The following is a 24,501-nucleotide window of genomic DNA, read 5'->3' as shown; positions in this document are numbered from 1 at the left end:
CTTACTCAATTTCTGATGCTTAGTTGTGTGTTCATTCATTCTTCCTATGTTCTCTGTGTTTTTAATGCTCACTTTCTTACCACAGTTCCTATGAGGGGAAGTTGGCAAAATCTGTCCACGTGGTCTACAAAACAAGTTAAATCTAAACTCCAGGTAGTTGTAATTACCAGTTAACAGACATCAGCAAATCTGCTAGGAAGTCATTAAGTATGTTTCTGGATGTTGGGCAAGTTACGTATCTCTTTGGTAGCAAAATGCAGAGAATAAAACTATTTAGCTCTTACTGTATTCATAAATCAGTGAGGTATCACTAATGGTGATAAAGCTTTGGTAATACAGGAACCATCAGTTTATTTTTAAGACATTATACTTCTGACCTGCAGCCCAGGACACTGGGTTACAATATTCAAAGCCAGAAAATTGAACTTAATCTGTGAAAAATGGCAGATAAACATGCTGAAAAATTCTTTTCCTTTAGTGGTTTCCCTGTTCGTCCCAGATGTTTAAAAAATGATTGGGAAATCCTCAGCACAGGAGGGTTCCTCTTTTCCCTATTCAGTACAATGGAATATATTGTCAGCCTGTATAAAGACCATACTGTGGTAGTCAGAGAAATATCTTCTTGTATAGCAGGTACAGAGTCATGTGTAGAACCTGTGTAGACAGAGCTGTTGCTTCCAGTTGCAGTTTTACAGCCTGCAGTCAATGGGAACAGGGCTGGTCTCCTGGTCAGCATGAGGAACGCCTGCCTCACCACTGCTTGCTTGTGTGTGTTACTGACCACTGATAGGTGATGTCAGACAGACCTGATTCTGCACTGTTCTCATGGAATTAGGGCTTCCAGACAGTAATAATGCTAATAGTTTTAACTCTGCAGAGTGCTATCAGTGCAGTTACATTTAGGTTGGCTGTTTTCCATCTTTTCCTTGCAGTCCTGCTGTCCCCTGGTTCTTCTCAGCCCTGATTGTTTTCTAGTTCAGATGCTTATCTTCAGGAAAGAGTAAGAGACTTCTGAGTGAAGGAAAGCAGGAAGCAGGGTTTGTTTTGGTGCTTTAGGGAAAGAAGATCAAACTTGCGTGTATTTTTTTCTTTTTCTGCTCTAATGGAATTAAAGAAGAGCCTTTGAGGGCCTATAAAGGATCCTGGAGCAACAGCTTCTAGGGCTGCCACTCAGACAGGACGTGCACCCGCCTTGTTCAAAACTGGCAGCATAGATATGGAGTTGTTATCTTTGTTTTTAAGAATCTTTTGCTGTTTTTCCTCAGCCATTCATGTGAAAAAGGCTTTGCATATTTAGAACATAAGATTTCTGTGTTTTCTCATTGAAAAAAAAGCGAACATTGATAGTTATAAATAAATAAGGCATACCTGCTGTCCACCTGCTAGGTCCCATGAGAAGTTTCCATACTGGTACACCATGCACTGCGATAAGTTCTTAAAATTGCGTGCAGATTCTTCAGTCCACCAGTCTACGAGGTCTCCATTCTCATTGAAATTTCTGCCTGTAACAGTATTTTGACAAAATGATGAATACAGGAAAAAAAGAAGCTTTTGATGCATTAAGAAGCTTAGCTAATAATCACTCATAGAAAGAATCTCTCTCCAATGAGGCAGTCATATAAATGACATGCTCCTATTTTTCCTTTTTTTTTTTTTTTTTTTGAAAGGGCTACATTCCAGATAAGGAGTAAAACAAACAAACTCAGCCTGAATTAGAAGGTGTGAAGGTGTGAGGAGGGCTGTTAGGAATCATGGCACAGTTCTGACCCGTGCCTTGGTGTGGTGCAGAAATGGATGTGGCTGGGCAGCAGGTCTAACACCTGGGTCCTTGCGTTCATAGCTAGACTTGCCTCGTGGCACACATGCTCGAGATGTTGTGGAGCTTACACTTGGCGCTTTGTTTGCTTTTTTCCTCTAAGAAAACGCTTTGTAGTAGCCTTTGGCAAAAGTAAGCGACCAGGTGCAAGGCTAAAGGCTGCAGCCTGGCAGTGAGAGGAGTGTCTGGGAAACCCTTTGACTGTCTCTTCTGGAAATCATCACGGGGAACAACACCGTAACACCTCAGAAATCCAAATTTTGTCGTATATATGAAAACTTGGTCTTCATTTTGTTGGTTCGCTGGAATGATGAAGCACAAAAGCATGTAAAATATTCTGTGCACTCTATGCTTTGTAACTAGAAACTCAACCTTACCATTGTCATCAAAACCGTGTGTGATTTCGTGACCGATGACCATGCCTATGCCACCATAATTCAGAGATTTGGGCTGAGATGCACTGAAGAAAGGAGGCTGCAAAATGCCAGCAGGAAAGACTGCAAAAAGAAACCCAACACGATTAAGGTACTGCCTTGTTCAGCTCTGTGTGCAGTGTGAACAGACCATTTTTACAGATGTTTGCCGAAGTCACGCTATTCCCTCAGATTTAACAGCAACAGTAATTTTATTTACACGTGGTAATGGCTGTAGGGAATAAGGAACAGATCAGCACGACCGCTCCCCTTCCCCACAGGCTTGGCATAAAGGAAAACAGCTCTTGGGATGCTTGCATAATCACAAGCACTGTAAGTATTGTTACTATTTAGTTTTGCAAAAGAGCAGTTGGACTTTTCCAGTTTGCAGCCCTTAGCATTCTCAGACTCCTGTAGCTTTATTATATATATGTCACAACATCCTGAAAGATGGCAAGGTGTTCCTCGGGAATGAAAACGTTCCTTGATGGTTTTTCCCACTTGAAACCAATCTCAGAGAAATCTGTTCTTTTGTAACTAGCTCTAACTCCCACTAGGACCAACGCAAACCGGCCACACTAGCAGTGAAAGAATTGGAACAAAGAGCTTCTCTTTACCCACTTCTACGCTAATTTCTTTATGCTTTCAGGAAGCAATTTAGTAAAAATAAATCATCTTTCAATTGTGACCTTTTATAAATGAAGATTTTTCTTAAAAGGTTCTTTATAGATACAAAACTTGTATGTAAAGGAATTATTTGACAGTTCTCATACTGTGAATGAAGAAGAAAATGCTGCTTGTGTTTCCTTGTAAATCCCAGTACAGTTCTGCCCATTTCTTTCAAGAGGAGAAGGAATCATAAGAAAAAGAAGATGTTAAAAAATGAACTACTGCTGCTGTCTTGTGCAAACTGCTGCCTGCTGTCGCAGTAATTCTGTGTCATTGTTACTTTGACACTGCATTAAGTTGTCTGCATGTTTCTCTGTTCATTTTTATTAGCAGATGCTGATAGTAAAGACAGCAGTAAAAATGCTGCACTGTGCAATGGGTATTTTGATGACAGGAAAAACAAAGCAATACTTGGGGTACAGCATCAGAAAATTGTCCTTTTCATGAAGCCCCTGACTAGCAAGGTATTTGCTCAGAATGATGGGCATGAGTCCTGGTGGCCTGAAACACAGCTGGAATCATTGGGAGCTCAGCATAGCCTTTGCTTGTCAACAGAGAAGCACCTTCCCTTCCAGCAGGCAGGCAGTTCCCCAGGCCTTTGAGTTCAGTTTAATTAACACCCTGTCCCCTCAGCCAATTTTAGAGTAAAATGGCACAATTCATAGACATTTTTTTTCTACTCTGCCCTTCAGGAAACAAATTTATTCCAGGAATTCTATTACATAAAACATGGATAAGCATTCCTCCTATAGTGGGATACATTTCAAGCAGAGATTCAGACAAGAAAGGAAGTGGAACTCCTTTGGGATATAAAAGACAGACTACTAATCAGCTTTGGGAACATCCAAGGCAGGAAGAAGCATGAAGTGTTTCCCCCAGAATCTGTGCAGCCCTACACAAAAGAACACGCTGCTTTTCTTCCTGAATGTGTTTGCAAACCGTAACGCCTTTGTCAGGAGTGACTGTTGCACAGCATTCCTCAAACAGTCAGGAGCACAGATCTGCTCTGTTTGGTACAGCTGCAAGGCAGGAGGTGCTGGTACCCAAAGGAAGAAATGCTGGACTGCCTTACTAGCAGCTCTTCTACTGTTTTTTTTTTTTTTTTTTAATGTTGAGTGGCTTCTTTAAGATCTGCTTTAAGTGCTGCTGCTGGAACCGTGAGGATCACAGCCATGTGAAGATGCATTAATGGTGCTCTAAATTTCCTCCGTATCCTGCATAAAACTCCTTTTTAGAGGTTATGTTTTTTCTTGTTTTTAAAGAATGTTACTAAGCTAATTCAGACATCACTCTAAAGATCAGACTGCTTTAATTATCCTGACATGCCATAGCTGCAGGATGAGGTAAGAATTTATGGCTCAGATTAACCTCCACTCATCAGCTTCAGTCTTACAAATCATGATTTCTTTTCTGCAAATTATTGAGCAAAACTATTTTAAACAAAGCCTTCTAAGCAGAACTTTATGCTGAATGTACGCTCAAAATGCTCACAGCTTTACCACCTACCAAAATGACTGCACTTTCTTGCCATCCTTAAGTGTAAGCAGTGCGTGTCAATTAAGTCACACAGCTTTGTCCCTACCCCTGCAAAGCCAGAATAGTTTGGATTCATTGAAAAAGTTAATGAACTTTCACAAACATCCTTGCTTGCACCAACACAAGGAGTTTTCTCCATTCCCCCTTGTTCTTGCTGGCATGGAGTTAAGGCTGAGTGCTGCATTCCCTTTCTCCCCAAACCAGCAGCTTTGTGCTTCTGCAAGTGCAAGCTATCGCAGAGAGTCCGGAGCCCAGTGAGAGATGTCAGGATCATACTTGCAGGAATCTGTTTAATGGATCGCCTGAATGAGCAACATCTACAAATGTTGGACTGTTGGACTCCTTCAGCTTCTTCAATTTCTTAATGGGGACCAAAATAATTAAATAAGAAAAATTCTTCTGGAAGGATTTAGTAATAATTTGGTAAACCTTACCTATCTGATTTCTACTTGCAGAGTAAAAAGCATTGACAACAGCAGCTCCACTTATCCACCTATTAACAACAGGAGAACAAAAGTTAGAATTTCAGGTCTTAATGGCAGAGTTAATAATTACAGGTACAAACATGGAGACTGAATTGCGTAATAATAGAGGCTGGAAGGCATTTTTGGAGATTAAGTCCTGTGCCTCTCTTCAAGGCAGAGCCAGCTAGAGGAAGTTGCTCAGGATGATGTCTGGTCAGGTTTTGAATATCTCCAAGGATGGAGAATCTAGAACCTCTCTGGGCAAACTGTGCCAGTGCTTGACCACTCTTACTGTTAGAAGTAGTTGTTTCTTAAATGTAAGTGGAATTTCTTGTATTTCATTCTTCTGTTCTGTCACTAGATACCACAGAGAAGGATGCTCTCTCTGCTTTGCTCCTACCCATGAGTATTTCTACCGATATGATCCCTTGCTGTCATTTCTCCTTAAAGCTGAACAGTCCCAGCTCTCTCAGGCTCCTGGTTTATCTGCGTTATTTCAGAGGAGAGCACTTCTGAAGTTATTCTGCTTATCCTCATTAAATTGTGCTTTATTTGGCATTGCACAGTGATCTCCAAACAAGAGAAATAAAACACATGGGGATGAAATTCATCTTTCAGACAAACTTAATTGAAAAGCTGCTCTCCAAAAGTCCACTTAATCCACTCCTGGAGCTAAGAGACCAGACTAGAGCTACTCCACAGTACTCAGCCTTCCATGCCATCCCCCTCATTTCATCATCCTACTGTTAAAGCAGGTCCAGCCCTTGAGAAGGGAGCAATGCCCTCCAACCTGCCCTCTTAATGGGGGAAAAAGTGCAGGAAAGTAATCAAACCGTTGCTGATTAGCTTCCAACTGCGTACCTCCTCCTGTACAAACTGAATGAAAATTTATATAAGGTATTTTTAAATACTTACTCCTCTTTGTCCACCTTTTCTCTAAGCTTTTTCAGTCTTTTCTTTTGGGTAAATACTAAATTTTGAATGATGTTTTCAAAGTATTCTTCTTCTTTGTAGTTCAGCTGCAAAGAAAGAGGGAAAAATACTTAGAGGTGGTGTTTGATGCAGTTTGAGTTATGCAGGTGGTCCACATCATACCATAGGAGCTAGTTCACATTCATGAGTAAGCAGATACAGTCACTAAGGTACAAACCTTTACATCTATTTCAAACCTGTGTTAAATCTGTGGCAGATTTAGGAACACTAGACAGAAAGCCATTGGCTCTATGTTTTATCCTAGTATAACTCCTCTACAATTTATACATTCCCTTGAAGTATGACCAAACACACATCACCATCTGTCCTGATCAGCTGTATTGCACTGAATAAATAAGAATAAATAAGAATAAATAAATAAGAATGCATTCTTATTTACCCCTGTAGTACTGAGGACAAGATTGAGGTGCAGATGCAGATGATCTGGCTATGAAGATAAAGCCACAGTTTCTCTCTTAAGACTTTTTTCTAATTATGTGCCTGTTGTGGATGCTTACCTCCTGGTACTCGTTGTTCAGCTTGTTGTCATCTGTCATGATCTCATCTGGATAGCCAATCCTCTCTCTAATTGCTGTTGCCTAGAGAAAAAACAGTTTGATGTCCATAGCAGATCTACCCGTATTTTCAGATCAATAAGCTAGGTAGGCAACTGCAGAGAACCCACACCTTCAATTATATGCAGTTTTTATTTTCTTTTCTTTAATCATTGGAAGCACTATAACGTTTATTGTTAATTATAACAGTGGAAATTTTCAGAAAGTATCTTGTTCCTTCTTTTATCAGTAAATTTAGAGAAATGTACCCAGGATGCTAAAAGCACTGCAACGATGCCTTTAAGTTGAAAGTGTAGGTTAAACAGATAGTAGATCTCCTGAAAAAATTGACATAATTTACAGTATTTAAAATGGACTAAAATTAATGTCTGGAAGGTTTCTAACTTCATGTTAATGAAGTTATAGGAAATCACATTTACAATTTTTGAGAGCCTCAGTTTGAGTCTATATCAGAATTTTTAATGAGCTCCCATGTCCCCTGATTGCACTGAAACCATTTATTAAAATCTTCTCAGATTTTGGCAATTTTAAGTCCTAACAAAGGCTTCTCCCCCAGGCCTCACTCCATGCCTATCCATAGCTAAATATTCATTGTACTTGATGACAATATCAGAAGCAATTGAAAAACAAAACAAAAACCAAATGGCACTTGGCAGCTCTTTTTAATATTTCCATATAATCATGCATAAATAAATTTAGCAATAAAATCACATTATTTATGCAACTAATTTTCTGATGTAGGTTATTCCCACAAACAGATGAACATTATAAGCAACATGTGGAGTGCATCAGAGCTTTTCCAGTAGTCTGCATTTCATCTTGTCAGTGAGGTTGTTTGCAGCAGTAGAAGCGTTTCAGGGACTTTGTAAATGCACTGCTTATGTCTATGATTAGCACAGAATTCATAGGATTTGCAGTTTGGTACATCAGTTACACGGCCATTCCTGATCAGGAGTTTTGGGTGGTTATACCTGGTTGGTACATGCAGCTATTGAAGCTTTCTCCTACCAGGGGTGCACTTGCACCAGCTAATAAGATGGCATCTCTGCTATGTGATCCCATGAGAGCTGGGATAAGCCCAGTGGATGCTGTGTGTGTCTGAGGTATCTGTTTCAGTCATTTATTTTTGCAGACTGGGCAGTCTGGAGATTTTGATAAAGCAGTAATATTTGAATAGTTATTTTTAATGTTTTTCCTAAGATTCTATAACACAAAAATTTGGAGGTCCTGCTCTGCAATTAATATAAACATGACATTTTCCAAGCATTATTATTTTCATAGTAAAATATCATTAAGAACTCAAAGTGGAAGACTTTTTATCCTTACAATAAAACAAATTAGAGATATAATAAAGTCCTTTCAGTTACCCAACTCAGTGCTCTCTACAATTGATTTTCATTACTCCAGACTTGCATGAACTGTCTGAAGCTGCTTCTGCCCTCGAAGGACAATTCACTAAAGATCTCCAGCCCACGGTTTAACTTCTTATTCTTGTCCTATTGCTCATAGTAGCTGCTTAAATCACCACAGATCATTCCTTCTCATTTTCAATGTTACTTTCCTATAAATATACGTTTTCTATCCACTTAATCATTGGTTTGCCTCGGAGGTCTTCATCTTTCATATAGATATCTCCCATTTTGTATTCTTATTTCCAGAGAGGCCCCTGCCCATGTAATTTGAATCTGACATTCAAAGTCTGCAAGCTGTTGTGCCTCTATAAACAGGCATACATGCATTTATGTACACACATGCATACATATATGTATACAGAAGTGTTACTGCTTTTCTCTTATGGAAAATGAACAGTTGTATACTTATTTTTCAGAGGAACAAACAGTATTTCCAATGTTTAAGATTTGACTTACTTTTTGTTCTGCTTTCTTTTTGGTTTCTGCATCCATCCAGGTGAGATCATCTAAGGTTTCTATAAAAACACCACGTATATCTGCAATCATTTCCTCCACCTTGAAACAAAAACACCAGTATGTTACAGATCCATGGGAAATGATTCTATATTTTCCCACAATTATGGCTTATTGGCTTATATATGGTTTATCATCACCATCCTGTTTCTCCTGCATTAGCTGTGTGCTGTTGATGGGTGCTCACTCTGGAGCTCAAGTTAAGGAGCTCTTTCAGCCTGGGAGTAGGCACAAGCTCACAAAACGATGCTGGTTTTTCAGGTTACAAAGAATCTGTCATTTGCCCATCTGTTGCATGTTGTGCATCTGATGAAATTACTTTTATGTATGTTAACCACAAAAATGGTATATCTTAAGCTTTGATTACAGAAGGAGTGATAGGAAACAACCGCATCTTCATTTTGGGTATGTTTTCAGAAAAATTCTGTGTGAGTGAAGGCAGAGAGAAAGAACTGATTGTCCCTGTGCCCCCCTTCGGCAGGATGTGAACTGGCAGCAGCACAGAGAATAAGCAGTGCCATGGTTCTAGCAGGGGCTGCTTCTCGGTGTTACTGGCTCATGTATGGCCCACCACTGACGTGGCTGCATGCCTTTGGTTCAGGGCCAGCTGATGGGGCAAGTGGGGCACACAGATACTTCCCTGCCTCCAGGTGTGCACACACAGTCTCTTTGTATTTCACATTACTTCACAATGTGCTTGTTTGAATGGAAGCAAGCCAGCTCAGAATTAGCAATGCAAAAGTACTTAGGTGTAAGGGAACGACTCTCATAGCACCTTCATGCTTGTTACTGCTTAGTGGTACATTGCTTGAGAAGCAAATCCAAAGGTTAGGTCTTTTAGGAAGTGACCCTGCTATACAGAGGAATTGAATCAAAAGTGTGATCGAACCTTTAAAGAAGCATAAGTGACAAGTGATGTTTGGATGGCACACAGGAAATTTGCTGGAAGGCTTACCACGTGTTTACTGTCTCCAGCAAAGGCCTCCTGCACATACAGCCGTCCCACCGCACTCTCCATGTTGCCATTGACATAGTTGGCACAGCGACGCCAAACAGCAGTTTCTGACGTGGTGCCATACAGAGCCTGTCAGACAGAAACGTCAGAGAGAGCAGTGATATCAGGGCACATGGAACCTGCAGGTGGGCTGATGAGCAGATGTGTGTTCGGAGGAGCCTAATGGATCTTCAGTCAGTGCTGAAGCTCCTGTTTGTACTTACGGCAGCTAAATGGACTCATTGTGTGAAGGGCATGTCCTCCACAGGCCAAGGAAATAGATGAATCATTAGTGATATTCTTTATCTTTTCAAAGCATGTGAGGTAGAGAGAAGAAAGCTACTCTAAAAGCCAAGAATGGGAGAGGTTAAAGAGGAATACCCAGAGATAGAGCTCTCACTGTCACAGGCATCTGTAGTGCAGGGCAGCTCTGGCAGCACCGCTGTGACTGCACAGCTGTACAGCAGACTCATGCCTGCAGCATTAAGGCTGTGTTTTCCACCCGTGACAGCTGTGTCTGTGTGCTGCTGGTGTAGAAAACTGCTACTCTAGAAATGAAAACTTACCTGCTGCCATTCAGGTAATAGTGACTTGCAACAGAAGGGGATTGCTGTGGATCTGTATGTGTACAGTGCCTGGTGTGTTAGGACTGACACCTCCCTCACACAGCAGAAACGTAGTTGTATTTGAAAGCAAACTTAACAAGAGAAATGCTAGTTTCTATTCGCTGCACTTAGTCTGAGAAGCTTCAGCTACGTTATATCACGTATTATTAGTAAATTAGTAGAAAGTAGGTGTTTTTTATACATAGGGTGGCAAGGTCCTTTTCTCTTGTTGTTTCAAACTGTGACGTTTTTCTAAATGACACTTCCCCAGTGAACTTCTAGGATGTTGTGGAAATATTCCTCAATGATCTTATAGGTCTTTTCCAACCTTAGTGATTCTGTGATTCTGTGATGATACAGACAAGCAAACATGAAGATTTATATTGAAAATTCCATGCTTTAAGAGGCAGGGGAAAAAGATGAAGTAATTAATGAATACGAGTACCCTGTTCAGGTGTATCAAACTGATCAAACTAAACCTCCATTAACTCCCTCCAGTAATTATTCCCTTTTTTTTTGGTAACAGGCAGAATCTCCTTAAAACACTGCATGTGTGCATAGAAATGTTTCCTCTGTCACTGCTAGATGAAGCAAAATGGCCTTAACTGTTTTTTAATGCAGCTCAGCAAACTTAAAAGTAGAAAGCTCAACTGGGGCAATATAAAAGATTTCCTTCTGCAATCTTTGTGGGATTGCTCAGCATTTCCTTAAAAGCACTAAAATATCTGCAAGATCGAATGACTGAAAAACAAGACTGGACCCATCCTGTTTGACTGTGACTCTCTTCCTTTGGATGCTGAGGAGTTTCTAACAAGCCAATCCAAACTGTTGCATAACGGTATGCTAGCAAGAGGGAGCCTTACCAAAATGGCCATATCATCAGGGGAACGTTTCAGATTTGGAAATAACAGAGACCAAGTAGCAGAACAGCGCCTTTCAGATCCACTTCAGCTATTAAGCATAGATGGTATAGATGATGTGTACACTCCAGCTGAAGCTTTAGCAAGCGCATCTAGCTTTTGTGCACTACATTCAAAATACATTACATTTTATACAGTACAGCCATTAAAGAATTATCCTTTTTGCTTAACAATGATCATTTTTACAACTAGAAAAGAAAGATTAATTTCTGCACCTTACGAAAAGCATTCCTGGTATCCTTGTAGTTACGGCTAAGGCTGTTTACAAGGTCCATTACGAATCGCCAGATCATGTAGTTTTGAAGTTCTCTATGTAATAAAACAACGATAATAAGCTGGTAATGTTTTTAGGCTTTTGAAATACACTGGAAATAAAATGTAAATTACAAAGATACCTATCTACCGTACCTACCTGGGGGTATACTTATTAAGAATAGACTTCAGCTTGGTAAGGTATTCTGGGTCATAAACAACCACATGTTCTGTGTCCTCCACATCAATTTGTACAGTTGACATTATATTATTTATGAATTTTGACCAGTTGAATGCCTGGAAAATAAATGCATGTTATTTAAGGTTAAATCCTCCAGAAACAGCCTTTACCTATTTTTAAAAATATGTTTCCCTTGCACAATTGTGCTGATCTCCCAACAGCTTCACTACTTGTAAATGTTGTCATCACAATAATAACTGATCTGGGATCTTTTATATCCCCAGTGCTCTAAAATCCTATTAAAATAAGATGGTATCCAGCAGAAAGGGTCCGGATGTTGTTTTATTTTCAGAATAACACAATTAAAAATATTATGGCTCTTTCCATTTAGCCTGGGAAAGCAGAAAAGGTACTTTAAGTAAAATTTCACTTACTCTTTTGCTATATATGGCTGAGGTTTTCTAAATCAAAGTGTGATAAAAAGCTTTAATCCTCAGCACAATATAGCTCTGCAGATATGGAGCAGTATGAGATGTGTGGTACAAGTGGCAGTCTTTTCTCAAGCACACAGTAAGGGCTTGTTCTGAAGTATGCTGAAGTCTACAAAAAGCTTGATTTTAATAGGCTTTAAAACAGACACGCTAAATTCACTGTCTGTAATGAATTTTGTTCTGTGTGCCATACTATGAGATACTGTTTGGCAGCAGGTCCATGAGCATCTGACAGCAGGATGCCATGGCAGACAGTTCTCACTAAGATCGGTGTTCTCTGTTGTTTCCTGCCTCCCAGGTGCTAAAACCCCATGTGCTTTATGCTGGTGTTCACCAGAGGCCCACACAGCACTCACGGGGCAGTACCTGGGAAGATTATTTTCTGCTGTTTTCATTCTGTCACATCCACCCATGTGAACAGAGTGTTTTTCTACTGTGGGCACTCTAATCAGGAAATTCTTGATAGTTTGCTGATAAAACTAATTTCCCTTCGCTTGGTCTTTGCTCAGTGATATTGCGTGTCTCAGAAAGGAGACAGAGAACAGCAGTGGCTGGAGAGCAGGCAGTGCCTCGCTTCCTGCACTGCAGCACTGGGCTATGTGCTGCCATGGCTCTGCTGCACAGCACGGCAGAACCTCTGCGTGCTCCTGCCTGGGAGCTTCACCACCTGCAGCTGACATTCAGCAATCTGCAGTGCATTTCTTGTTGTCCTCTGTGTGATACCGGCTGGTACAGACAGATCTTTCAGCTTGCAGCCTATGCAGAGTTGTGTATTCTTCCAGCAATTTAGCCATTCACCTTGTGAATAAATCACACTGATTTACAGCTGTCTCTATACAGAGTACTTGAAATTCCTTATGTGGCCCACGTCCATGTTGTAAGAGATGAGGCTCTGTGGACCAGTTTGACTGAGAAAGCAATTCAAATCAGAAGCTTTAAATCGTAATCAAAACTGTAGAGCTACTTTGTGTTTTTAGCAGGCTGGGTGGGTACTCATAGTGGAAAGGAAGGTGTTGCATTTAAAAAAAGTAAATAATCCTTGTGCTTGAAGAAAAAAAAGAAACACATTTTGTTAATTTTTAAAATGCCTGTTATGCTTATTTGTCCAAAAGCAATGGGGATTTTTCCCAGTCTGGTTCTTTTGAGAGGAAAGCGGGAAAAGGTAATATCTTTTTTTTATCAGACAAACTAGCTGAAGAAATCAGATAAGCTCTCAGGAGTAGAATCTCTTCAGTTCTGAAAGAGAAGCACCAAACTTAAAGCTAATTTTAGGAATAATTGCTGTTCTATCCTTAGGCCATTACAACAACAGTACCAACTCCCATCATGGTCTTTTGAGCATTTTTGGATAAATTTAGAGCAGATGATTGCTGCTGATCTACAGTACTCCCCAGAAACTAAAAATAACCTGGGCAATACCGTTCTGTGAACAAGTTAGCTTCTGACATGATGATTGCATTCTGACATTATGACTGTAATGGTAAGTTGTCAAGCTAGATCTGTGGGAAGAGGTAAATCATGAAACTAATTGAGTTAGGCAGAATGGAACTGTCATATAATTTAAAATTAAAGAATTTCAAGTCAATAAAAATAGCAGAGACTATGAAACTGGGGTAGGAATCATATTATTTCCTTGTACCTGAATGCAGTCCTGCAGCCAGGTCACAGCGCCCTGCTAACCTGTGTTGCACACTTGTCTGTGTGCAGGACACGGGAGGAGGAGTTGTTTATGATGAACACGTCCAGTGAGCGTGGTGCTAATGGGACGGCACGCCTACATTATCACATCTTTAGATATTCTTTAGCTGGACTTTGTGGTGCCGTGAATTAAAGGTCATGCTGTGGAAGTGGCGTGTGACTCAGGATAGGAGTCAGTGCAGAGCTGAAACATCCTGGGGGACCCACAGTGGGAGGAATGGGCAAAATTTTCCTCACGCATGGTCATCATTTCCAGGGCTTTTCTGCTTGTTTTGGATTATCATCTTAAGGGGGAATGCTGGGGGAAAAAAGGACCTTTTGGTCTGAATCTGTAGCTCTGGATGAACACAGAGGGCCTGAACAGTCAGACACAGTCGTACAGCACACTGGAATGAATTGCTGGCTGCAGTCTTTTCGATCTCTTTGTGTTGAAGTAGAGGTGCAATATCTGCCTCCAAGTCAGCAGAAGCTGTGGGTACAGAAGCACAGGCTTCTATACATAGTGTGGTTCAGCAGATGTTTAAGTAATAGGCGGTGCAATACAGGAATCTTGTTTGACTTCAGATTTGTGTAAGATCAAGAAAAATGTCAAGCTTCTTCATTTAATCTCATCAGCCAAGAATATAAATATTAATTATCACTCACCATATGATTTATTTCCAACGAAAAGTTGTTCTGGAGTTGTGCCAGTGTCATTTTATTGTACAGCAAAAGTGGATCATTTCTGTCTTCAGACTTTGTTGTTGCCTATCAAAGTTAATAATGAGATTGAGTCAGTTCACAGGAATTTTGGTAAGCAGCAGCAGAAAGAAAACATTCTTGTTTCTGGCTTAATACATTACTATGAGAAGTTTGCAAAAGTGCGAAACACCTTCTTCGTACATACAGATAGCATTTCTTCAGGCATTGTGTGCTTTCTGATCAGCACACGTGTGCTGCTGAGTTCTTCTGGCTCCTCTGCAGGCCTTTTTGTGTAGGCAGTACTGTGCCTGCTGTGCTGTACCAGGCAGGTTTGTCAAAAAATGAAACACTGGCCATTTGTGCTCTTTATCAGCAGCCACGCTGTAGGGAAATGCCACTTGTGTTCCCTTTCTTACTCCCCTTCAAATCTTTCCCCAATACATTCCTTTTCTTTGAATAATTTTCTATCTCTGATCTAAACCCTGAAGTGTGTTTCTCAGGAGAATGTGAAGTAAATAGAAATCAGATGGTTTTAGTTTACACAAATGGAGTGGTTAGGTCTACCTCTGCCAAACACATGCCCTCATTGTCAGCATAACTTACAAAAGCAGCGAAAGCTAGGAAATCTGTATTTTGACTGTTTTACAGCCATCCTCATCTTCAGGTGCTTTTGGAATGTTTAATAATCGCAGACCAAGTTCTTGCTTGCTCATGAATGCTTTCATTTCCACTTGTTTTTATCAGTGCAAGTTTAAATTCTAGCTATTTCTCCCAGGCATACTTTCTGGAGAACAGACATTTGATTAAAAATGCACTTGAACAATCAGCATTGTGGAACAGCTCGTGTAGGACAAACATTACTTTGTGTTGCGTGGCAAGCCAAGGGATGGGGATCAGCTGCTCTGATAACCAAGCAGCCTGCGTGAAGAAAAGGAAAAAAGGAAAAGAGGCCCCAGCAGCATCTCCTAAAATGCACTTTCTACGGTAGAACAGAAACCAAGCCTGTCTCTTGCCCTCTTTTCCCTGGAAGGGCTTCTGTGAACAGATTAGGATAAAATAGTTTGCTATTTCTGGAAAACAGCTAGCTCCTGTTTCCCTTGCTCATTAGAAGGCATGTCTTTGTATGTGTTCCTTTTAGGTATTCCAGACCCCATATGCTTTTGGTCAACATTCGATCCCACAAAGTAGCATGAGCATGTCACTTAACAACTCAGTTTACAGTTGGCTTCCGTAGGTATGAAGGAGGTCAGGTACTTAAAGATAGTTTAAAAATCAGTTTTCTCACGTTAGCGATCTCTTTCTCCAGGTCCATGACTCTTCTCATTTCTTCTGCTATCTGGGTCTCATTGAAAGAAATGTTTCTTTCTTGTAGGATTAGTTTAGCTACAGAAATCATGAAATCAACGTAGGCAGAACATGCCTGCAGGAAAAACACAGATGTTTAAAGACAAAATTCTTCAAAGAATATCTTGATTATATTGAAGATTTCATCTCCATTTCATGAACAATGCAAGGTTCTTCATCTCCTTTGATAACTATGCAGTAATTTATTCTCGTACAGTTAGATCACAAATAGAAATTTGAAAATTCCCTCATGGAAAAGTACTGTACTGTTTGTAGCACTGTTCAAACCTAAGCACTGTCAACTGCTGCGCTGTGTTTTCATTATTTAAAATGAGACATCTGTGGGTCCATATTTAAACTACCTCCTCTGCTTTTTCTAGTTCACTTTAATTACGACTTCCAAAAATACTGTGTCCAAAGAGCAGAGTTCCCAGAAACATAAAAGCCAGGGAAATGATGATGGGCTGTGTGGGATGAGTGCTGTGGGCACATTGCTCCCAGAAGCAGCAGCTCTTGTACGGCTACCTGGAACATCCAGAAATCATTTTGCTGTGTCTAAGTTCAGCAGAGCTTCATTTACTACAGGTAGTATCGTATACATGAGATTTAATATGTCTGAATTTTCCAAGGACAGAAAAGGAAACATAGAAGTATATTCCTTAAACTTACACTGTCAAATATCTGAAGATCTTAATTTTATTCCACTTCCTCTTTGATAAACTACTCTCAATTTTCTTTCAGCCAAAGTGCTGTTTTCAGTATACTTTTTAAAGGCAAGGTTAATACATATTAAATTAGCTATGATAATAAATCTATTTTATGCAAAGTATCTTAATCTACTGAAACGGTGAGAATGGTAGGATTAATAAGGTGTGCATGGTTAATAAAACAGTAATCTCTCGGTATGTCCAGTAACCTGAGGCAGTAAGATACAGCCCTTTGAATGAATGCTACATTTATTTGGCCATTCTGATGACTCCTTTCTTTGCCATCCATCTCCTGTCAGCCTCCCCTCCCTGCCAACAATGCCTGTTTGCTGGAAAACCGAGCAGCTCATAACAGTATTGACAGCAGACTTGAAAAGGAGAGGTGGCTCACAGCTGAACTCTGTGCTCTTTTTAATTAAGGCAGATTATTTTATCAAAGAGAAAAGCCCATTAAACCACTGACAGCTATGTTAACTCACAAAAGAGAATGCATAGCAAGCCTGCAAATACCATTCTAAAATATCCAAATCGATGTATAATTAAATATACATATATATACTAATACAAACATTACTCCAAACCAGCAAGTCAACAGAAATCTTCAGTTGCAATAAGTGCACTTTATTTTTGGCTTAAAGGCGATGCAGCACTGCATGTCACAGAGCAGGCAGTTACGTTAGCTAACTTCAGATGCACCGTAGAAATATTCTCAGATATTTTAGAGGGAACTTAGATGTTGGAATAACTCCTGTAAGAGTATTTCCGTAAAACAGAAAAAAAAAATTAAAAATGATAGAAGTTCCACTTGTAGCTCAGAGGTTGGAATTACTGACAAAGCCAGAGGTTGAAGGGCAGGAGGCAGTACCTGGTTTGCTGCGTACGGCTCAAAGAATAGGATGAGACAGCAGGAAACAGAGCCAAGCAGAGCTATCAGAGGGCAAGGACTGAAAGAAGGAACATCTCTCAAATGGAGCGCTCAAGCTTGTAAAACATGCAGTTACAGAATCACAGAATGCCCAGAAGATCAGTGGGGCCAACCTTCATGGGAACAGGGAGCCTAGATGAGAGCATCTGTCCCTGTCCTATTGCATATTAAACCCCCGGTGGAGGTTGTTCCAGTCTCTGGCTGTTCTTACTCTATCTGCCTTTTAGTGACTAATCTGTTTCTTTTTTTAAAATGCTTTCCCCCTGCACTCCTGAAGTGGAAAGTAGTATGATACCTTCTGGTAGGTCAGAGTTCAGAATAGAAATTGAGGTTTCTTGTGCTGCAGTGGGTGCAATGCAGGAAAGGGAGCAAGCTGGGATACGTGACCTCCTACAGGCCATGGTAATGGGGTGATAATAGAGCTGAACACTTAACGTGATACATAATTTAATATAATCTCAATTATAGTATAAACTATTAGCATGTCAGCAAAACACCTATATAACAACATGCTTAATATGCTTTCTCATAATTTCTGTATTTAGTTACCCAGAAGAAAACTGGCTAATTAAAGGTTACTGTGTTAGCACTTCCAGCTTCTCCAGCCCTCACGTACACCTCAGCCCTCCAAGACTTGGAGCACAACCATGGCTGGCAGTGAGGGATACACAGGGTCGGAGCTAACAGGTTAATGAAGTCATGTGCAAACCATAACACAAATTAAAGTCTATGGGAGATTTTAAGTATTTAAAGCAGTTTATATGATATCATAGTTTAGCTGATGCACTTTCGTTAGGCAATTAACTGAGGGGACTGTGGTCTTTTCAAATCTTTTATGCAGTAAAGTGTGATCTTTGGTTCCAAATGGTTGTGTTTTTTAGTTCCTAAGCCTATTAGTGATAAGAAAAGTCATTTCCAAGGGTGATTAGATTAGTCTTCTGACTTATGTTAACTCCAGCCAGTGGCTCCTTTCACTCTATGCCCATTATGGGCATGAGAGCAGCAGTAAATGTGTGCTATCTGGACTAACCTAGTCCTAACCCTATCCCTGGACTCCACTGTCACTCTCAGCACTTGCTGATTGATGCCAGTCAATCATAGTTCAGCAGGCATCATTTTGTGATCACTGAACAGAGGTGATCCATTAGCACTTAATTTCTAGTTATTGTAACATGGGCTATGTCTTGATTCAGCTGTAAAGACTAGCAGAAAATGTGTAAACTGTTTCGGGTTTATTTCCTTTCAAGAGATCCTAAAAACTTCAAGTAGATGTTCGTACAGGAATTATTTGGAAAACTACTGTTTCTTCCACATGTATGTTAATTAAAAGAGGAAAGAAAGAGAATGGATGATGAAGGAAGCGAGGCAGGTTGGGATTTCTGAGGCATAGTGATACTAGAGGAATATGCAGCCTCCTCATCCAGTGCAGAGACAAGTGGTTAATACTGGCAGCTGGAGCCTAGATGGAAAACACTTGGCTCCTAGTGCAGCCAGGAGGGTCAAACAAGGACGCTAACATTAATGGCATAATAATATAATACCTCCTCTTCAGAACACTTGTACTGCCTCCTGTTCTTAGCTCATTTATTTCTGTTTCCCCCTAGTCTCCTAGAATCTGTATCTTCTGCAGTTGCTTTTCCTTTTCTCCTAGCTCCTGATTTCTTGCCTACATGCACACTTATCCCAGTTTCTTCCTCCAGTCTGTCACACATTGTTCTCACCTGTATATCAGCCTTGTTTAAATACTCATAATGATTACCTTCCTATTTCAGTTTACTCAATTCTGCCAGTAATGGTTCCCAGTGTAGTATTAGAATCAATGTGGGGAGAGACTATTCCAGTTCTTTGCCAACCTCACTCTTGGCAGCTACACCTGCCTTGAAAATACAGGCTAAAAGAGCTAGAATTAGTCAGTGATCTGTCAGCTCCATCTTACCTCTTGGTATGCTCCTGTGCATTCATAGTAGTCACGAGAAGGCAGGCCAAGCCCAGGTTGGTCAATCTGTAAATTGAAGTAAAAGTTAAAAAACATGTAGGGGCAAAATGGCATGGTGTTATGCCGTTCTTTGGTCAGTTACAGGTGCTGATGCTTCATTCTGGAAACATTATCCTCTGCCCTATGGGAAGTGTCTTTCCTATCCCCTTGCATCCCCTTAATTCTTTCCACTCTCCTTATTCTTCTTGTCTTTCTCTCTTCTGTTGCTGAACAATGCATGCTGTGTGTAATCCATGCCAAAGCAGTGGATGTACAGAAAACAGTCCACAGACAGGCAGGGCAGCTCCTGTGTCTTTGAGATTCATACATGCAAAGTAGCCAAGATCTCTGCACCCAGGTGCTGAGATGACTGTACCCCACTGCCCTTATAACTGCTGTGTCTTGGGAACAGCAAGTGCAGATTCACCATTTGCAATCCTGTCTTGCTCTGGATTTTCCATTGTCAGAGATATCTTACATCTTACAGCAGGGTGCTCTGGACATACTGCTTGTGCAGACATCCTCAGCTGCTTTCATGTTTGGGCAGGGAACGGCAGGTCCTGTGGGTACTCTGACGTAAGAGCACATTATGAAAACAGCCCCCTGTGGCCATCGGGACCACAGCCCAGCTTTTGGTGAGACAGATTTCTGCCTGAAGGGCAAGGAAGGGAAGCCATGCTTATTTTTTTGCTTGCATGCATATCTAAGTAGATCATGTCTGACTTCTGGACAGCCTGTAAATTGTGTGTATGTATCTATGCATGTCTCAGTTACACTCACCTCCCTGAGAATAACAGTGTACCAGTACAGTGAATAAAGATTATTAACCCTGAAAATGGACAGTGCACTGCCAAACCTATAAGGGAAGTTGAACAACTACAGAGATTCACAGACTCATCTCCAACTGGTAACATTCAAACCAGTAACATTTCTCTTGGCTAATACGTATGTCTGTGCCTTCTGGTTCTCTTGCTACACTTACATGATGAGCACCAGCAGACTTACATGAATGATGTGTGCTGAGGAATTTTTATCGTCTGTGCCAACGAAAAAATTAATCAGGACCTTTTTCCCATATCTGGAGTTGAGCTGTGCAATAGCTGTCTCAGCTGTCCAAGCAGCACCTGGGCAGAAGAAAGGTGCACTCAGTCTTCTTTTTGGTAAACAATGACAAAGAAGTGATTTAGAATTTTATCAGAGAAGATTATCTCACCATAGGAAGACTCCCAGTTGTTTGTTGCTACAGGCCAGTCAGATAAATTTGCCAGGAGACTGATTAAAGGCATTCCACCTCTGCTATCAATTGTTGCTTTTGGAAAAAGCAAGATGAATTAACGTGGCATTTTAGAACATACAAGTAGTATACTATTGTAATGTGCTCAGAATTCTGAACCTGAAAACTCTTTTCACCATCAGCACAACAGAATTTTGTTCTGATCTATGCCTCTTGAAGATTTGATATTTAAAATACATTTCAGTCATGACTGCAAACAACTTATGCAAATCCCTAGGACCATGACATTGAAGAACTACTGTATTTCAACTATAAATAGAATCTAAAGTAATAGCTTTGAGAAATGTTCATAATTCAATGGAAAATATAAAAAAATATTTAAGTAGCACTGCTGCTTCATTGCACCTCATAGTGACAGCACCAGCTCAAATTCTTGAAGTAAACGACCCCTGTGTCTTTATATAAGCTTGATATGCCAGAGATTTTCTACCCGATCTCTTCTAAGAAAGAATTAATTCAGATTTAACCACAAGGATTTGAGTTTAAATATTTGCATCAAACTGGAAACTCGAGTAATGCAGATGCACTTAAAATATCAAAGCAAGTAGATCAGCATATTCAGTACTCATTGTACTACTGATGTTCTTATGTAACTCTAAAACTCAAGAAGAATTTCCGAAAAATTCTGTGCTGAAACCGCAAGTATAGAGATGCAGCTCACTTTGGAAGTTGAGTTTCTTAGACTTCATTCTTATGTATCCTATAGGCAATAAATATAGGAAGAACTTACTTTCATTTATGCATGATCTATACAGAGTTTTTGCCTTCTGCACTGCTGTTATATCACTGCTGCTTGGTGTGTCGAGGACATCTGGAACACACAGCAAATACACCTTACTATCTGATCTGTATTGGAGAGGAAGGAGCTGTGAGGCCCTGTCCGGCTGCTCTGCTGTCACACTGGGCTGCTGGCTCTCCTTCCCCCCGGGACAGCCCACACTTGGCACACCTTTACAAACACTGCTCCACAGAAGCAGAAGCCTCAGGAAGACGTGACATCTGTGAACCACAAACTTGGTAAAACTAGAAGCTAAGCAAGCAAGGAAAGGATGTTCAGTCTCCAGAGCAGTTCTGAGAATCTTTCTTGAGTATAAACTCAGTGATTTCTTTGACTCTGTTACTTTTGTCTGGAAAAAGTAAGTATGGATAATTTGACAGCATCACTTTTTGTGGGAAAAGAAATGTTGATAAGCCTATGATGTGACTGCTTAGAGAAGTGCTTCCTGCTATTTGAGGTGTAGTGGATGGAATACAGATCTGCAGGACAGGGCTGCCAGCGAGCAGCTTCCAGCATTACAGCTGACAGTCTTTGTCACCTAGCTTCCCTGCTACTGTTAGTTCATGAGAGTAATTGGACAAATTAGAATACGCAGATGAGCACACAGAGTTCAGATATCAGAAAGGTCAGTTGAAGTCAGCTCTGCTCCAGTGTCAGACACAACAGTGTAACTTCCAAGGTATTCTCCAAGCAAACGGTTTGTGGTGGATTATCCTGATCCAAACATGAAGAAAATGAAATATTTTTAGTATTTTAAGCTTTGCTGGATAACCACACCTTGTTAGAATTACATGTAGGCCAAAGAAGAAACTTTATCTAGTCCACAGACATAAACCCTACTGACCTTTTAAAACAACTTCTAGTTCATCTCTTAAAATGTCAAAGTTACTATAACGGGAGCTGGTTTCTGGAATGACGTTCCTCTTCAGCCATCCTCCACAGGCATATTGGTAAAAATCACTGCAAGGCTCTGCGGTGGTGTCCATGTTCTCAATGATTCGGGCTGCTGTAATATAAGACAAATCAAGGTGAAAAGGCTTTTTGGGGAGCAGCAACGAATACATTAGTTTGCTACTTTCCCTTTCGTTTAGAATAGGCTCCAGCCTACTTTAATGTCCTAGGCCAAGCCAAGTCAATAAAAATCACTGTTCTTTTATAGCCTGCAGCTCATATGCTTTTCTGTTGCCTGTGTTTATGGATGACTAAGCTTCCTCTATCTAACCTTGCTATTCATTGCAAGTGGTTACTTGGTTATAAAACGTTTCATTTACTGACTTCTTTGTTTTGAAAGGGGATGAAAAGAGAAATTAAAAGCTGATTTCCAGAATCTACATTTGATATTCTAGCTCTATTCCACATTTTTATAGAACTTATACTGCTTCTTGTGTTCTTTGCTGGTCCTATCAAAGTTGGCTGATCAAAGACTAACTGGTCACTGATCATAACATGGGTTTCCCTTTTGAAATCTGCTTTCTTGGTGAGTGTTTCCCAGCTGCTGTTCATAAAATTCCAGTGCTTTATCTTTTTCTTTGTATAGTTATTCCTCCTAGCTTGTTTTCACCACTAATACTGTAGCAGAAAGGCTGCAAAGGAAGGGAAAGATGCTCAGAGTCAGACATCAGCTACTGATACCTCTGATTTGCCAGAATACTGAATACCCTCCCCATATTCAGACATTAATTTTAGTGAATGGTGAGGCTTGTGATTACAAGCATTTGTTCCTCCCACATGCGTGAGTCAAATGTGCTTTCTCTGTGTTTTCAGTATTTTTCATGTCTGTTATGGTGGTGGAGATGAGAGGTGTAGGCAGGCTGTAGTATTTCTGTTGACTGGCTTCCCCCCTTAGTTCTCTTGGGATGTTCAGTTAAAGTTACGTTTGAAGCCAACATTAGATGGTTTTATGATGTTGAAAGCTGGAAGAAGCCAAGAACACACGCATTTTCAATTTTGGAACAATAAGTAGCATAAAAAACATTGTGGAAATAGGTACAGTGCCTAGCATGCCGTTTTTCCCTCGTGAAGTTAATGGCAGGATGACTTCAGTTTGAAAGAATATAGGATCATGCCAGCAATGAGAGATGATGATATCCAGTCCTGTTTTCACTGTTTGACAATTGCTTTTGATCCATTCTTGAGAGAGCCAAACATCCATCCTACAGTGCAGTCCCTGTGAGTGCTCAGGCACTGATATGTGCTGCCCAGTAAGCTTAGGAAGTGTCTGACTGGGAAATAATCAAAACTTGTCTGGACAGATCCCGGACAACTCTCTAGTTGGCACTGCTCTAAGCAGGGCAATTGGGCTGGATGATCTCTAGGGCTCACTCCCAATTCCAGCTCTCCTGTGACTGTGTAAACTCTGGTATCCTATTTTCTTTCTAGTTTGTTGTGCTCTATTTAAGGGAAAGGGATGTTTTGAATGGCGTGCTTTATTCCTGTCCTAGGTCTGTCTCCTTGCTGTAACAGAGGAAGGCTGACAGTTACTACCAAGCTCTTTCGTTTTAAGGGTATCCGTAGGAATCCCTCTGTTAGACTGGAGCACCTAGAGGGCAGCACTGTCCTTTGGGTTATCCTGACATGTTAGTCCAGCAACAAAGACCTTAATAGCCGGGACTTGACATCACAGTGGGCTTTCAGTGCAGTGTGTCAACCTTGCCACAAAGTAGTGATGAGTTTGGAAAAATCTTCTGACACAAAGAAAATGTAATTCAACCACTGTGTTGCCACTTTTGGAGAAAAGAAACAATAAGAACAACAAAAACAAACCAAGAACTAGAAGAAGTTTACATCTTGTGTACATCTGGCAACTTAATAACTGTCTGTGTAAATCAGCCTTGCTTGAACCATGGAATCAGGTTGCTCTATTGGCAGTCAGTATCTGTGCAGTCTTTCTTTTCTACTGCTGTGATAAAAAATTACCTATTATAACATTTCTGCTGTAGAGCCCAAACCAACCATGTCAGCACATCCAATTTTATGAAAACATTGAAGGTTAAATGCTGTGAAAAGACTGAGCTGAGTCATGGGAACAGCAGTCTTTCACTCTTCATTCAAGTTTTCCTTCAGAATATACACTTCAATTACTGCCCCAAAAACACTCACTTCAAGAGTGTAATTTGCACATCTGAATCCCCAAATAGAAGTGATTATTTGCCTGATACCACGAATAAACTAAAATGAATGGAATGTGGTTTTGTCATCAATGAAGCCCTGGAGCACATGCTTGATGCCAACATGGGAAGTTATTTACGAGTTCATACTTGGGCCCAGCGGAGCATTCAAGCCCGAA

The 24,501-nt window shown here is 40.4% G+C and overlaps 2 protein-coding genes across 10 annotated transcripts in view; one reads left to right on the top strand and one right to left on the bottom strand.

Annotated features, from left to right (window-relative positions):
* The window catches only part of GPR149 (G protein-coupled receptor 149), a 130,068-nt gene that overhangs the window by 12,147 nt on the left and 93,420 nt on the right, over positions 1 to 24,501 (top strand). The gene's annotated exons all lie outside the window — the stretch shown is intronic.
* Positions 1 to 24,501, bottom strand: part of MME (membrane metalloendopeptidase) — a 43,413-nt gene that overhangs the window by 11,941 nt on the left and 6,971 nt on the right. For 5 of the 6 annotated variants that reach the window (XM_090147579.1, XM_090147577.1, XM_090147578.1 and 2 more), the window contains exons 4-19: positions 22,060 to 22,221; positions 21,168 to 21,248; positions 20,357 to 20,452; positions 20,149 to 20,267; positions 19,105 to 19,170; positions 15,478 to 15,612; positions 14,157 to 14,258; positions 11,302 to 11,438; positions 11,105 to 11,198; positions 9,326 to 9,454; positions 8,314 to 8,412; positions 6,389 to 6,469; positions 5,814 to 5,917; positions 4,869 to 4,927; positions 2,194 to 2,313; positions 1,369 to 1,502 (exon numbers count right to left, since the gene is read on the bottom strand). In XM_090147579.1, the coding sequence (XP_090003705.1) occupies positions 1,369 to 1,502; positions 2,194 to 2,313; positions 4,869 to 4,927; positions 5,814 to 5,917; positions 6,389 to 6,469; positions 8,314 to 8,412; positions 9,326 to 9,454; positions 11,105 to 11,198; positions 11,302 to 11,438; positions 14,157 to 14,258; positions 15,478 to 15,612; positions 19,105 to 19,170; positions 20,149 to 20,267; positions 20,357 to 20,452; positions 21,168 to 21,248; positions 22,060 to 22,221 (1,718 nt within the window). The remainder of the gene's footprint in view (positions 1 to 1,368; positions 1,503 to 2,193; positions 2,314 to 4,868; positions 4,928 to 5,813; positions 5,918 to 6,388; positions 6,470 to 8,313; positions 8,413 to 9,325; positions 9,455 to 11,104; positions 11,199 to 11,301; positions 11,439 to 14,156; positions 14,259 to 15,477; positions 15,613 to 19,104; positions 19,171 to 20,148; positions 20,268 to 20,356; positions 20,453 to 21,167; positions 21,249 to 22,059; positions 22,222 to 24,501) is intronic. The other variant, XM_090147580.1, reaches the window with a different exon arrangement.

Source organism: Phasianus colchicus, chromosome 10 (genome assembly GCF_987193195.1).
Source record: "Phasianus colchicus chromosome 10, bPhaCol1.hap1.1, whole genome shotgun sequence".
Taxonomy (NCBI): Eukaryota; Metazoa; Chordata; class Aves; order Galliformes; family Phasianidae; genus Phasianus; species Phasianus colchicus.
Note: the sequence above shows the minus strand (reverse complement) of the source record. Positions and strands in the feature narration are given on the sequence as shown.